Genomic DNA, 14369 nt, shown 5'->3' with positions numbered 1-14369 from the left:
AACAATAGATAAATATATAGATACACAAAAGGAAATAAGAAGGGAACCAAAACATGACACTACAGTATTCCCACACCCATGTTCATTGCAGCATCATTCACAATAGTCAAGAGGTAGAAGCAAACCAAATGTCCATCAACGGATGAATGAATTAATAAAATGTGGTATTACATACAATGGAATATTAGTCAGCCTTAAAGAAGTTAAGTCCTGTCACATGCTACAACATGGGGCAATATGCTAAGTGAAAAAAGCCAGTGCCAAAAGGACAAATACAGGTATCCCTGCTATCTGAAAGTGGAGTGTTCCTATGAAATCTTTTCTAAGCCAAAATGTAGTAGGGCTTCCCTGGTGGCACAGTGGTTCAGAGTCCGCCTGCTGATGCAGGGAACACGGGTTTGTGCCCCGGTCCGGGAGGGTCCACATGCTGCGGAATGGCTGGGCCCGTGAGCCATGGCCGCTGAGCCTGTGCGTCCGGAGCCTGTGCTCTGCAACAGGAGAGGCCACAACAGTGAGACGCCCGCGTACCGCAAAAAAAAAAAAAAAAAAAAAAAGGGAGGCAAGAATATAAAATGGGAAAAAGTCTCTTTAGCAGTGGTGCTGGGAAAGTCGGACAGCTGCATGTAAATCAGTGAAGTTAGAACACACCCTCACGCCATGCACAAAAAATAAACTCAAAATGGCTTGAAGACTTTTATAAGACATAAAACCATAAAACTCCTAGAAGAGAGCATAGGCAAAACATTCTCTGACATAAACTGTACCAATGTTTTCTTAGATCAGTCTCCCAAGGCAATAGAAATAAAAACAAAAACAAACAAACAGGACCTGATGAAACTCACAAGCTTTTGCACAGCAAAAACCATAAACAAAACGAAAAGACAACCTACAGTATGGGAGAAAATATTTGCAAATGATACAACTGACAAGGGCTTAATCTCCAAAATATATAAACAGCTCATACAACTCAACAACAACAACAACAAAAACCCAACTGAAAAATGGGCAGGAGACCTTAATAGACACTTCTCCAAAGAAGACATACAGATGGTCAGTAGGCACATGAAAAGATGCTCCACATGACTAATTATTAGAGAAATGCGTATCAAAACTACAATGAGGTACCACCTCACACTGGTCAGAATGGCCACCATTAAAAAGTCTATAGGGGGATTTCCCTGGTGGTGCAGTGGTTAAGAATCCACCTGCCAATGCAGGGGTCATGGGTTCGAGCCCTGGTCCAGGAAGATCCCACATGCCAGGGAGCAACTAAGCCCACGCGCCACAACTACTGAGCCCGTGTGCCACAACTACTGAAGCTCGCATGCCTAGAGCTCATGCTCTGAAACAAGAGAAGCCACTGCAATGAGAAGGCTGCACACCACAACGAAGAGTAGCCCCCACTCGACACAACTAGAGAATGCCTGCGTGCAGCAACTAAGACCCAACACAGCCATTAAAAAAAAAAAAGAAGAAAAGAAAAAGTCTATAGGGACTTCCCTGATGGTCCAGTGATTAAGACTCCGTGCTTCCACTGCAGGGGGCACAGGTTCGATCCCTGGCTGGGGAACTAAGATCCTGCATGCCATGTGGCATGACCAAAAAAGTAAATAAAAGCAAAAAAATTAAAAATATTAAAAGTCTACAGATAACAAACGCTGGAGAGGCTGTGGAGAAAAGGGAACCCTCCTACAGTTAGTGGGAATGTAAATTGGTGCAGCCACTATGGAGAACAGTATGGAGGTTTTAGAAAACTAAAAATAGAGATATACCATATGATCCAGCAATTCCACTCCTGGGCATATATCCAGAGAAAACTAATTCAAAAAGATACGTGCACCCCTATGTTCATAGCAACACCATTCACAACAGCCATGACATGGAAGCAACCTAAATGTCCATCGAAAGATAAAAGGATAAAGAAGATGTGGTATATATATACAATGGAATACTATTCAGCCATAGAAAAGAACAAAATAATGCCATTTGCAGCAACATGGATGCAACAAGAGATTATCATACTAAGTGAAGTAATTCAGAAAGAGAAAGACAAATACCATATGATATGTAGAATCTAAAATATGGCAAAAATGAACCTATCTATAAAACAGAAATAGACTCACAGACATAGAAAACACACTTGTGGTTGCCAAGGGGGAGGGTGAGAGGCAGAGGGATGGACTGTGAGTCTGGGGTTGGTAGATGCAAACTATTACGTTTACAGTGGATAAACAACAAGGTCCTACTGTACAGCACAGGGAACAATAATCAATCTCCTGGGATAAACCATAATGGAAAAGAATATTAAAAAAGAATGTAGGGCTTTCCTGGTGGTGCAGTGGCTGAGAGTCCACCTGCCAATGCAGGGGACACAGGTTCGTGCCCTGGTCTGGGAAGATCCCACATGCTGCGGAGCGGCTGCGCCCGTGAGCCATGGCCGCTGAGCCTGCGCGTCCGGAGCTTGTGCTCCGCAACGCGGGAGGCCACAGTGGTGACACCCGCATAACGCAAAAAAAAAAAAGGATGTATATATGTATATAACTGAGTCACTCTGCAGTGCAGCAGAGATTGGCACACTGTAAATCAACTATACTTCAATTTAAAAAAAAAAAAACAACCAAAAAAACCAGTGTGCTACTGCCATAAGGACAGAGGGATGGACCAATGGAATAGAACAGAGAGCCCAGAAATAAACATTCACATATATGGTCAACTGAGTTTTGACCAGAGTGCCCAGACCATACAATGGAGAAAAGACCATCTTTTCAACAAACAGTGCTGGGTAAACTGGATATCCAAATGGGAAAGAATGAACCTTTCCCTTACACCATATATAAAAATTAGCTCAAAATAACTCAAAGACCTAAATGTAAGAGCTAAAACTATAAAACTCACAGAAGAAAACACAGAGGGGAAAAGCTTCACGATGTTAGATTGGCAATGATTTCTTGGATATGACATCAAAATACCGGCAACAAAAGAAAAAGTAGATAAACTGGACTTGATCAATTAAAAACTTTTCGAAAGAATGCTATCAAGAGAGTGATAAGGTAAGCCACAGAATAAGAGAAAACATCTGAAAATGATATATCTGATAAAGGATTAATATCCATAATGTATGAAGATCTCCTATAACCCAACAACAGCAAAATAAATAATCCAATTCAAAAATGGGCAATGGACTGGAATTAACTCATTCTAAGGGCCATACTGCTTTGTGGGTGACACATAAAGCATGGACACAAAGAGATCAATAAAGATAAACTTTAATGCTGGTAGCTATCTAAAACAGACCCATCAGTCATATACCCCAAATTTTCTATGAATGCCTTTAATCTGAATCTATTCTGGTATTGTAATTCAGAAAATTACCTAGGAATAATAAGTAAATTCTCATACATTATCAGAAGCAGGTGTTATCATTTTATTTTGATTTGCCAGCTCTACGTGCTCTCCTGGTTTCTAGATTTCAGAAAGTAGCAAGAAACATTTACACATTAGGGATCCTTCATTCTCCTTCCCCTCCATACTTCACTAACTTGCCTGATAAAAGATTTCCTTCAATTTACTGTGAATCATGTGAATTTCTTGTTTAAAAACAAGAAACTACTAAGAAACTTAAATTTGCAGAAGGTTGATAGTGGTTTGCTCTCAATTCATACTGGGCACTCACTTCCATTATAAATTTCTACTTAAAATTTGAAAAAATATTTTGTCTCAAAGGACCACTATATACTTACCAACTGAAGATAGAAATCAGTAGGACTATTTATATGACAAACCATAACTGAAACATCTGTCGTTTCCTTAGGCAAAACAGGTGGATGATAGTGTAAAGTCGTATTTTTTTCAGAGTGACTTCTTGATAACTGAGACCTAAACCTAATTAAAAGCATAAGCAAGAGCCATTAAGTCTCTCTTCTCTCAGTGGATTAACTGATCTGAAGAAAGGACTTACACACATACTGATTTATCTACCAAGAGTATTTTTCCAATTTCTCTCTTCTAACTTACAACATTTCTTAGTATTGTCTCCAATTATCAAACCAGGATAAATAAGAGGTCAAGTCTCAAAACTCAATAATTAACCTTCAAGTTTGTGCTGGAACATTTGTGAGTTGGGCCTGTATGTTCTACTCAAAGTTTCTACTCCTTTGGTTGACAATACCCAGCATCTATGGTAGCAATCAGAAAGGCCAGCTGAGGGGTTTCTGTGACCCCTTTCAGCTCCAATACTCTACTTAAGTTTTATTTTTCCAGAATGGAATCTACTTGGGTCACTTTCAGAGTCGTGTAATTGCTCAGGACAGAAAGTAGTATCTTCCATCATCTCTGTGGTTACTTAGTCATCTTACTTTGTTCATCAGACATGAGAAAGGAAAGACATTTAAGTATCTACTCTAGATTCATACATTAAATATAGAGTGGTGATCATGATCTTATTCCAAAGGTTAGAAAATGTAAGAACTCTTAAACTATAATTCTTGAAACCCTAGTGGAGCTACTTGTAAAAGTTAGCAAGAGTCTAAAAAAATGTTCCGTATCTACCAATAGTTTCTATTTTGAGCTACCTTAATTTTTCTATTTCCTTAAATCAAATGACCTGAATGCAATTTTCACAGACAACCATACTTAGAAAACTCTGACAGCAATATTTTTAACCTCTTCGAGTATGTTAGGATGTCCCTGGTGGTCTAGTGGTTAGGATTTGGTGCGCCCTCTTAGTGTATGTGACAGTTCACTTTAGAGCCCATTTGTTTTGTTTTTTTTTTGTGGTACGCGGGCCTCTCACCGTTGTGGCCTCTCCCGTTATGGAGCACAGGCTCCGGACGCGCAGGCTCAGCGGCCACGGCTCACGAACCCAGCCGCTCCGCTGCACGCGGGCTCCTCCTGGACCAGGGCACAAACCCGCGTCCCCCGCGTCGGCAGGCGGACTCCCAACCACTGCACCACCAGGGAGGCCCCAGAGCCCATATTTTTTAAAGGTAAAATCTGCTGTTCCAATTTATAGCTATAACCTTGAAAATATTTACATTTTAATAAGTTACCTACCTTGCTAGTTCCATAAAAACTAATGCATCTCTAAGAGACACAGGCATATCACTGCTTATTTTATTTGTTGGTGGCTTCTGCAGATCTACAATTAGCACACCATCTTCTTCTTTAAAAACTTTCATTAAAACAGCCTTCTTATTTACCATTTTCAAAAATTCTATTTTAGCTTCTTCTCCCCAGCCTTCAGTCTGTGGAAAAAGTAAAATTCCAATGTATTCAGTAATTATAATTAGCTCTAATGGTACAATGTTGTAGATTTAGCTTTTTAACAGCCAAAGTCTGCAGATTCGAACAAAGGCACTTAACCAACCATAGATATTTAGAAGCAGCTGGGCCCACAAACCCAAGGACAGTCTTTATGTATGCACAATGTACGTATCACACTTAGATTTTATAAACATGGTCTCAAGGTGACCATAAGCTGTTGTACTTCAGGACTTAGTTTTACTTCTGAATATTAATATCAAGATAATAAATAAAAGTTTAAAAATAAAACAAGTATTATGTACAAATTTTCCACTTAAACGATGAAATCCAAAAGGTAATTTTGAAAGCATGATGGAAGCCATGTCATACATTAAAGATATTTACAATCATTACCAGGTAACTTAGTTTCCATTACTAGCAATATATGAGGTAAATGCTACTTAAACAATAAGGAAAAATACTCACCCATTGAAAAAAAAAATTTCTCACTGAACTTTGAAACTTTAAGTACTCATACCTAAAGTAAATTTCACAGGCCAAAACTACACATTCCTTAAAAATAAAACATCTTCTAGGGCTTCCCTGGTGGCGCAGTGGTTGAGAGTCTGCCTGCCGATGCAGGGGACGCAGGTTCGTGCCCCGGTCTGGGAAGATCCCACATGCTGCGGAGTGGCTGGGCCTGTCAGCCATGGCCGCTGAGCCTGTGCATCCGGAGCCTGTGCTCCGCAACGGGAGAGGCCACAACAGTGAGAGACCCGTGTACCACAAAAAAAAAAAAAAAAAAAAAAAAAACATCTTCTAAAGATTTCGTGAGTATAAAAGTAAAGCCCACTCAGAATAGAAAAGGCAAAAAAAAAAAAAAAAAGATAAAATTAAAGCCAAAATAAATTTCCCATTTTGAGGAAAATACCAGGGCTAATATGTGTATGTGTTTCCTTTTACTTTTTTATTCATTTGTTCATTCTTTCAAATATTTGCTGAACGCCTACTACATGCTCAGTGATTTGCTAAGTGTTGGAATACAAAGATGAGCAAAGGTGCAGACTCCTGCTTTCACAGACTTTATAATAATATAACTGCTTAACAAGTATTTTTACACACAATTTCTGTCTCATAGGAGTTTTAAATCTTTCTGGGAAATAAATATTCATTAATAATATAAACAGAATGCAATATAGGCTATAAGCAGTGAGCAAAGGGCCATGGAAATAGTGAAGAAATGAATGGAAACACATACCACATAACATTTAAAATTTATTTTTCTCTCCATATTTATTTGACTCCAAAATTTTGTGGTTTACTTGGATATTTCACCTATCATTATGTTCATATATGCATATTCAACTCAATTTCCCATTAAGAACGATTCTAATTGTACAAACTGAAGTTCATTTCCTTTTTTATTGGCACCAATAGTTTATTATACAAAATGTATTTAACAAGAGAACTGAACCTACATTCAGTAATCTGATCAGCAATGCATAGCTAAAACTGGACTATTTGGCCCCTGAATAAGAAATAATTTAAGTCTCACTTACTGAGTTCTGTGGAACAATGTCTTTCAATGAGCATGGCTGTGCTAATGGCTGGATGTCTTTCAGCAGCCCTTCAATATATGGCTCAGACTTCCTCAGAGCCAGACACAAGTCATTTAGTGTGACATGCTGCTTAGCAATGTGTTCTGATCTCACATAAGTATCACCAACTCTGGGAAGAATTGAAGCAATATTTACTGAAGATAATGCTTCAAGCCCAAACTTGCCTTACCCCACAAAAGGTATGCATTTCTAAGGATACTCTCTTTAAGTTAAATCTTCTAGGAAGTTATACTCTTTTAAAAATTTATTTATTCATTTATTTTTACATCTTTATTGGATGATAATTGCTTTACAATGATGTGTTAATTGCTGCTGTATAACAAAGTAAATCAGCTATACATATACATACATCCCCATATCTCCTCCCTCCCACCCTCCCTATCCCTCCCCTCTAGGTGGTCACAAAGCACCTAGCTGATTTCCCTGTGCTATGCAGCTGCTTCCCACTAGCTATCTATTTTACACATGGTAGTGTATATATGTCAATGCTACTCTCTCACTTCGTCCCAGCTTACCCTTCCCCCACTGTGTCCTCAAGTCTGTTCTCTACATCTGCATCTCTATTCCTGCCCTGACACTAGGTTCATCACTACCATTTTTCTAGATTCTATATAAATGTGTTAATATATGGTATTTTTCTCTTAGAAAGTTATATTCTGATTCATACTATCTCACTATATAGACTTAATCTAGCTTTTATAAACACAGACACTGTTTCTACCTATAGAAATAAATCTCAACTGCCTTCATCTGGATTGTCTTTCATATACCTATTTGGTTTAAATTTAAAAGGCATAATGACACCCCCAAACAGAAATCTATTTATAAAGCTATGACCATTTAATAAAGTGACCATGCAAGAGTTAATACTGGTCCTTACTAGAAGAACATTTTCAGTTTGTTTTATTTTCCTAGAAGACTGGGGGAAACAGTTTTGAACACCTAGAGTTAGACACTATGCCACTTTAACATACAATAATGGAATTATGGAAATATGATTAAAAATTTTACTCAATCATCTGGCCACTAACCGTAACATTTTATTTAAAAGAACCATTTTTGGGGCCTCCCTGGTGGAGCAGTGGTTGAGAGTCCGCTTGCCGATGCAGGGGACACGGGTTCGTGCCCCGGTCCGGGAAGATCCCACATGCCGCGGAGCGGCTGGGCCCGTGAGCCATGGCCGCTGAGCCTGCGCATCCAAAGCCTGTGCTCCACAACAGGAGAGGCCACAACAGTGAGAGGTCCGCGTACCGCAAAAAAAAACGAAAACAAAAAAACCCCACCATTTTTGTGCTTCATTTTCTGCTTTGAGGCTATATAGAAGAGCATTTAAGTTTGAAACATCAGAAAGTTCTTTTTCCAAGCTCCCAATCTAGTAACACTGATAGCTAATACTTTACTAATTTAGTAATTAGTAAGACAAATTACAGAGCAAAATAAAAGGTATATGCCTTGGAAGTGAAGAAGGATAACTTATTCCTCTCTACCTCTTCCTACTTTTCTTTCTTCTTTAGTATCTCCCCTCCTCCCCCATTCACAAGTGTTTCTAAGCAGACCAGGAACACATAGTAATTATAAAATAACATACCCTGCAACAATTAGGACTTCAGAATTTCCAAAATCTACCATGAATATTTGTATTAGTGCAACTTTGTGGACTGAGAATTTGGTTGGAATACAAGGTTTTCTAATACTTTCACTTCCTATTGGAATTAATTCAGTAATAGTTCCTCGACACCACATTCCATTTTCAATACTGTTGACAAATATTCTTGCACCTAAATAATGGAGACAAATCATTATCAATGTTTATGAAGAAGAATATCTAATTAGCTCTAATTTACAAACATGTACATTAGTTCCACCACTAAGAAGTCTTAATTCATTTATTAACTGATGATACAGTACTGTGTCAGTGCTATGAGAGGGATTAAAAGGTAGTGTATTTTGGCAGTTTCTGTTATACAGAAACTTATGTCCTAGACGCGGAGGTAAAAACAAAGAAAACAAAGCCAGCAGTCCTTACTGAGGACCTGTGTTTTATAAACTATAACAAAGATGAGTAAGACCGTCCTGCTATCAAGAAGCTCAAGAAAGGAAAGGAGACAGGCAAGTGACTATAATACACTGTACTTATAACAATAAAGACCTATCCTTGTGCAGGTACACACATGCAAGTACAGATATATATATACCGAAATCTATAAAATACTTTAGTAGCATAAAGGAAGCAGCAATGACATTCTCTTGGTAAAAGGGGAGTGAAAGTAAAGAAACCAAGAAAGGGAGAGTGTGAAAGGCCAAAATTAAGAAATTAATACACAGTGGAGTTCAGAGAAGGGGAAGATGAACCAAGGACCAAGCAGCAGAGGAAGACCTTATGGTCTTTCCTTATGGAGGGATCAGATGAATTACAAATTAATAACCAGAAAAAAAGATCAAGTTAGAAAGAATTTTTATTTTTACTATAGGCTCAGCAATGTTCTCAGTATTTTATGTTTGAATTCACCTCCTCCCCACAACAACCCCATGGAGATGGTGCTTCCATCCCATAGGTGAGGAAACTACGCAAAAAGAGGCTGAAAACCCAGCCGAAGCGACATGGCTACTTAGAAGAGGTAGGAAGAGAACCCAGGTAGTCTTAGAGCCCATCCTCTTAAAAACTCATCTAGCATCAGAAATATACTTGTTAAGACTTGATCACTGATTATATACAGAGAGATGCTGCATAATCCCCTCTATACATGCTAATAAAAACAGGATAGTTGAGAGGCACATCAGGGCAACCTTTTAAGTTCTACCAAAACATCTGTTTTGGCCTTGAGATTGTCATCAACCCTTCTCTTATGCTGATATACCATATAACCAATATTCTTAGTTTTAAACTATACGCTATTAAACTATTCTTTCTTGCAATAGATGAGATAAAAGTCTATTGAAGTAATCTGTTGTTCTTTATAATGAAGAACACAGGCAGGAAAAGGGAACAAGAGGAAACTCTGCTAAAGCGTTATATTACATTTCTTCCCTTACCATTAATTTCTTGAAAGATAAATAAGGGCTCCCCTGGTGGCACAGTGGTTAAGAATCCAGGGTAATGTAGGGGACACGGGCTCGAACCCTGGTCTGGGAAGATCCCACATGCCCTGGAGCAACTAAGCCCGTGTGCCACAACTACTGAGCCTGTGAGCCACAACTGCTGAGCCTGTGAGCCACAACTACTGAAGCCCGTGAGCCACAACTACTGAAGCCCGCGCGCCTAGAGCCTATGCTCCGCAACAAGAGAAGCCACCACAATGAGAAGCCTGTGCACCGCAACGAAGAGTAGCTCTTGCTCGCCACAACTAGAGAAAGCCCACATGCAGCAACGAAGACCCAACGCAGCCAAAAATAAAAAAATTGAAAGAAAAACGATAAATGAGTATTTAAATCATGTATATCTACCTTGAAATAATAATTATTCTTGACAACTTAAAGGATGACTTTTTGGCTTTCTTAGAACATTTTCTAAATCTAAACTGAGCTCTTTTGTGCATGTATTAAATTTAGAGAATTATTTGCAGCCGTAAAATTAAGTTTAACACTACACTCTTCCCTCCTTAGATATTCAGAATTTAAACACGATTTTTAAAATTAATTTATTCTATTTATTTATTTTTGGCTGTGCTGGGTCTTCATGACTGCACACGGGCTTTTCTCTAGTTGCTGCGAGCGGGGGCTACTCTTCGTTGAGATGCACGGGCTTCTCATTGTGGTGGCATCTCTTGTTGCAGAGCAGGGCTCTAGGTGCGCATGCTGCAGTAGTTGTGGCATGCAGGCTCAGTAGTTGTGGCACACAGGCTGTTGCTCCGTGGTATGTGGGATCTTCCCAGACCAGGGATCGAACCCATGTCCCCTGCATTGGCAGGTGGATTCTTAACCACTGCGCCACCAGGGAAGTCCCGTGGTGGCTTCTCTTGTTGCAGAGCACGGGCTCGAGGCACACAGGCTTCAGCAGTTGTGGCTCGCAGGCTCTAGAGCACACAGGCTTCAGCAGTTGTGGCTTGCAGGCTCTAGAGCAGAGGCTCAGTAGTTGTGACGCACAGGCTTAGTTGCTCTGTGACATGTGGGATCTTCCTGGACCAAGGCTCGAACCCGTGTCCCCTGCACTGGCAGGAGGATTCTTAACTACTGTGCCACCAGAGAAGGCCCTAAACACTGTTTTTTAACTTTAAAAATTATTATTCATTTTTATCAGAAGTATATGATGATTCTAGTCTTCTGATATTCTGATAAGCTACAAAGATGAGCTGAGAGTTAGTTAACACTTTTAAAGAACTACTATGGGGATTTCCCCAGTGGTAGTGGTGGAATCCCCCTTCCAATGCAAGGGATGTGGGTTCAATCCCTGGTCGGGGAACTAGGATAACACATGCCACAGGGCAACTAAGCCCATGTGCCTCAAACTAGAGAGCCCGAGTGCCACAAACAACAGAGCCCACATGCCCTGGAACCCACACGTCACAACTAGAGAGAGAAAACCCACATGCTACAACTAGAGAGAAGCCCATGCACTGCAACTAGAGAAGCCCACGCACTGCAATGAAAGGACTCACGTGCCGCAACCAAGACCCGATGCAGCCAAAAAATTAAAAAATTTAAAAAAACCCCATACTATAAAGCTGAACAGACAATATAGTACTTTTTGGTATTAGTTATATAGAGGCATTGATATTAATAGAATGAGAAAAATGCTCTATTAATAAATCAAACAAATCATAGCTTCATCTTATTACAGAGTATAATCAAATTTAATCAAGTGTTACAAGGAAAACGTTTGTAATGAAAGCCTAAATGACAGCAAATTATACACGGCCTTAGAATTAAGATGGACTGATTAAATTTACCAACTACCCTCTGTGTGACCCTAGGAAATGGATGCCACTGCCCTGCATCTATCTCACTCAGGCGTTCAGCGACATCTTCAACATTCACATGTAGACAGCAAGGGATGGTAGTCGTACTACAAGGAACACTCAGAGGAATACTTTTCTCTGGAGATGAGGGGACAAATTATATAACCCATCATGGGTTTTGTAATTTTAAAAATATCTCACCTTACTCCATAATGGAGTTTTTGTGTATATCTCACTCAACAGTCAATTTTATGTCCAGTGACAGACGAATGGATAAAGAAGATGTACATATATACAATGGAATACTACTCAGCCATAAAAAAGATCAAAATAATGCCATCTGCAACAACATGGATGGACTAGAGATTATCATACTAAGTGAAGTCAAAAAGAGAAAGACAAATACCATATTTGGTTTTTGATGAAGTGGGAGTTTGTGGTTGGTAGATGCAAACTATTATAAATAGAATGGATAAACAACAAGGTCTTACTGGATAGCACAGGGAACTATATTCAATATTCAGTGATAAACCATAATGGAAAAGAACATTAAAAAAAAGCAAGCTCCAAATTAGTATGACTCCAGTTAAACTTGGCAAATGATACTAAAAATATTTAAAAATCATTTTTAAATGACATTAAAAATACTGGAATTATACTGTATACTGTAATACTATTACTACTAGGTAACTCTGAGCAGAAAAAAAAAAAAGTTGATTTTAATACTTAGCTAAGTTACCTAAATAAAATTGAACTTATGTTAAATAATTCCAAAACCTTTATGCTTGCACAAATCTGTATTACAAGAAGTCTATATGGGTTGGCCAATATTATAATATTTAAATAAGCTTCATATTTTAACTTAGAGTAATATTTCATTACCTAGCTCCAAAATGTCTGAAGGATCAAGGTATACACTCTTACTGCAAAACTGATTCACCTTCTTTTCCAATACTGTTGCATCTTTTATTTGTGAATACTTCCGAATGTAGAAGTGGCAAGGATGTATTACATGGCTTACAAAAACTAGCTCTGGAGAACCTGGATGAGAATATTTAAACCACATTAATAAGCCAAAAGTCAGGAAAGAATTCACAGAAACTGAATGCAGTATCCTTTGAAAGAATGTGTCTTGTAGCACTGCAAACTCTAGAATACCTGGGCCCACAAAAGGTAACCCAAACCCCAAACAGTAACTAGACTGATAAAACAAACACATCCCACTTCCACAATTTCTTTAGCAACCTGAACTGCAAACCTTTTATTTTATTTGCAAAATATGTTAAATAAGTGGAATTGAAGTTCAAGTAGTTAGTTAGGTTCTAAAGTCAGAGTATATGCTGTAACTCTACTGTATTACAACAAAATTTCAGAATTTATTTATAAACATAATTGGAACTCAGAACCCCATTGATAACGATGTTTCTAATATAGAAACAAAATCCTGTTTAAACTATACTAAACTGAAAGAACTAATAATTAGCTCATAGCCACTTTGAATCTTAAATCAGGCTGGAGAAGTATGAAAAAAAGTCTGGGAAAGACAACATACTGAGCAGCATTTAAGGGGAGATATGTGTGTTTTGGTGGAAGTAAGGGTGGGGCAGAATAAAAGACAGTGAGAAACTTTTTGTATACAGCAGTAATTAAGCCAAGTGTTTCTACTGATATGAAAAGATCTCCAGAATATAATGTTAAGGAAGGAATTAAGGGGCTTCCCTGGCCATCCAGTGGTTAAGACTCCACACTTCCACTGCAGGGAGCACAGGTTCGATCCCAGATTGGGGAATTAAGATCCTGCATGCCATGTGATGTGGCCAAAAAAAAGACAAAAAAAAAAAAAACAAAACAAGGAAAAAAGAAAGGAATTAAAAAAACACTGCAGTGTATATGGTATGCTATGTTTTGTGTACAAAAACAACCAAAAATGAGAATTAGAAAAATAATATATGTGTATTTGTTCAAATATGAATAAAGAAACTGGAAGGGAGGAAAGGACAAATGGAATGGGAATAGGTTAGGGGAAAAGGTTCACAGGGTATTTTAATACATATATATTTAATTTTTGAACAATGTAGGTGTCCTAGTATATCTAGTAAAAATGTTTAAAGAACAAAGACTAGGAGGAACTGAAGTACAGATAGATGATAAAAACTGAACAAATAGATCATTTTACCTATCCAATACAGATCACACAGAATAATACCCAAACTGAGGATGAGGTAAAGAGATAAGTATGTGTAGCTGGGGAGACAGCTGAGAGAAGTGTTATAAATTTCAGAAATATTTTTGCCAGTAACAGGCAGAACTTATAACAGTAAAAAGGAAGAAGTTTTAGGAATTCCCTGGAGGGCCAGTGGTTAGGACTCGCGCTTCCACTGCTGTGGGCCTGGGTTTGATCCCTGGTCGGGGAACTAAGATCTCACAAGCCGTGTGGCGTGGCAAAAATAAATAAATAACTAAGTTTTAGTTATTAGTAAAATTCATTTTACTCACTGCCTCCCTCTCCATAAGAGTTACTATGTATTAACTCTGCTTCAACAAGTTCAGAGTTGTTAACGTACCTGCTTTTGATCCAAAAGGAACAGATGATTTTTTCTGAAGAGGCTCTTTT

General features: G+C 38.5%; 1 protein-coding gene across 1 annotated transcript in view; it reads right to left on the bottom strand.

The window, feature by feature from the left end:
* Window positions 1–14369, bottom strand: part of RNF17 (ring finger protein 17) — a 109528-nt gene that overhangs the window by 64276 nt on the left and 30883 nt on the right. The window contains exons 11-15 of the mRNA XM_065896316.1: window positions 12638–12796; window positions 8449–8638; window positions 6801–6969; window positions 5053–5243; window positions 3741–3882 (exon numbers count right to left, since the gene is read on the bottom strand). Of these exons, the coding sequence (XP_065752388.1) occupies window positions 3741–3882; window positions 5053–5243; window positions 6801–6969; window positions 8449–8638; window positions 12638–12796 (851 nt within the window). The remainder of the gene's footprint in view (window positions 1–3740; window positions 3883–5052; window positions 5244–6800; window positions 6970–8448; window positions 8639–12637; window positions 12797–14369) is intronic.

The sequence above is a fragment of the Phocoena phocoena genome, chromosome 18, assembly GCF_963924675.1.
Source record: "Phocoena phocoena chromosome 18, mPhoPho1.1, whole genome shotgun sequence".
In the NCBI taxonomy this organism is placed as follows: Eukaryota; Metazoa; Chordata; class Mammalia; order Artiodactyla; family Phocoenidae; genus Phocoena; species Phocoena phocoena.
Note: the sequence above shows the minus strand (reverse complement) of the source record. Positions and strands in the feature narration are given on the sequence as shown.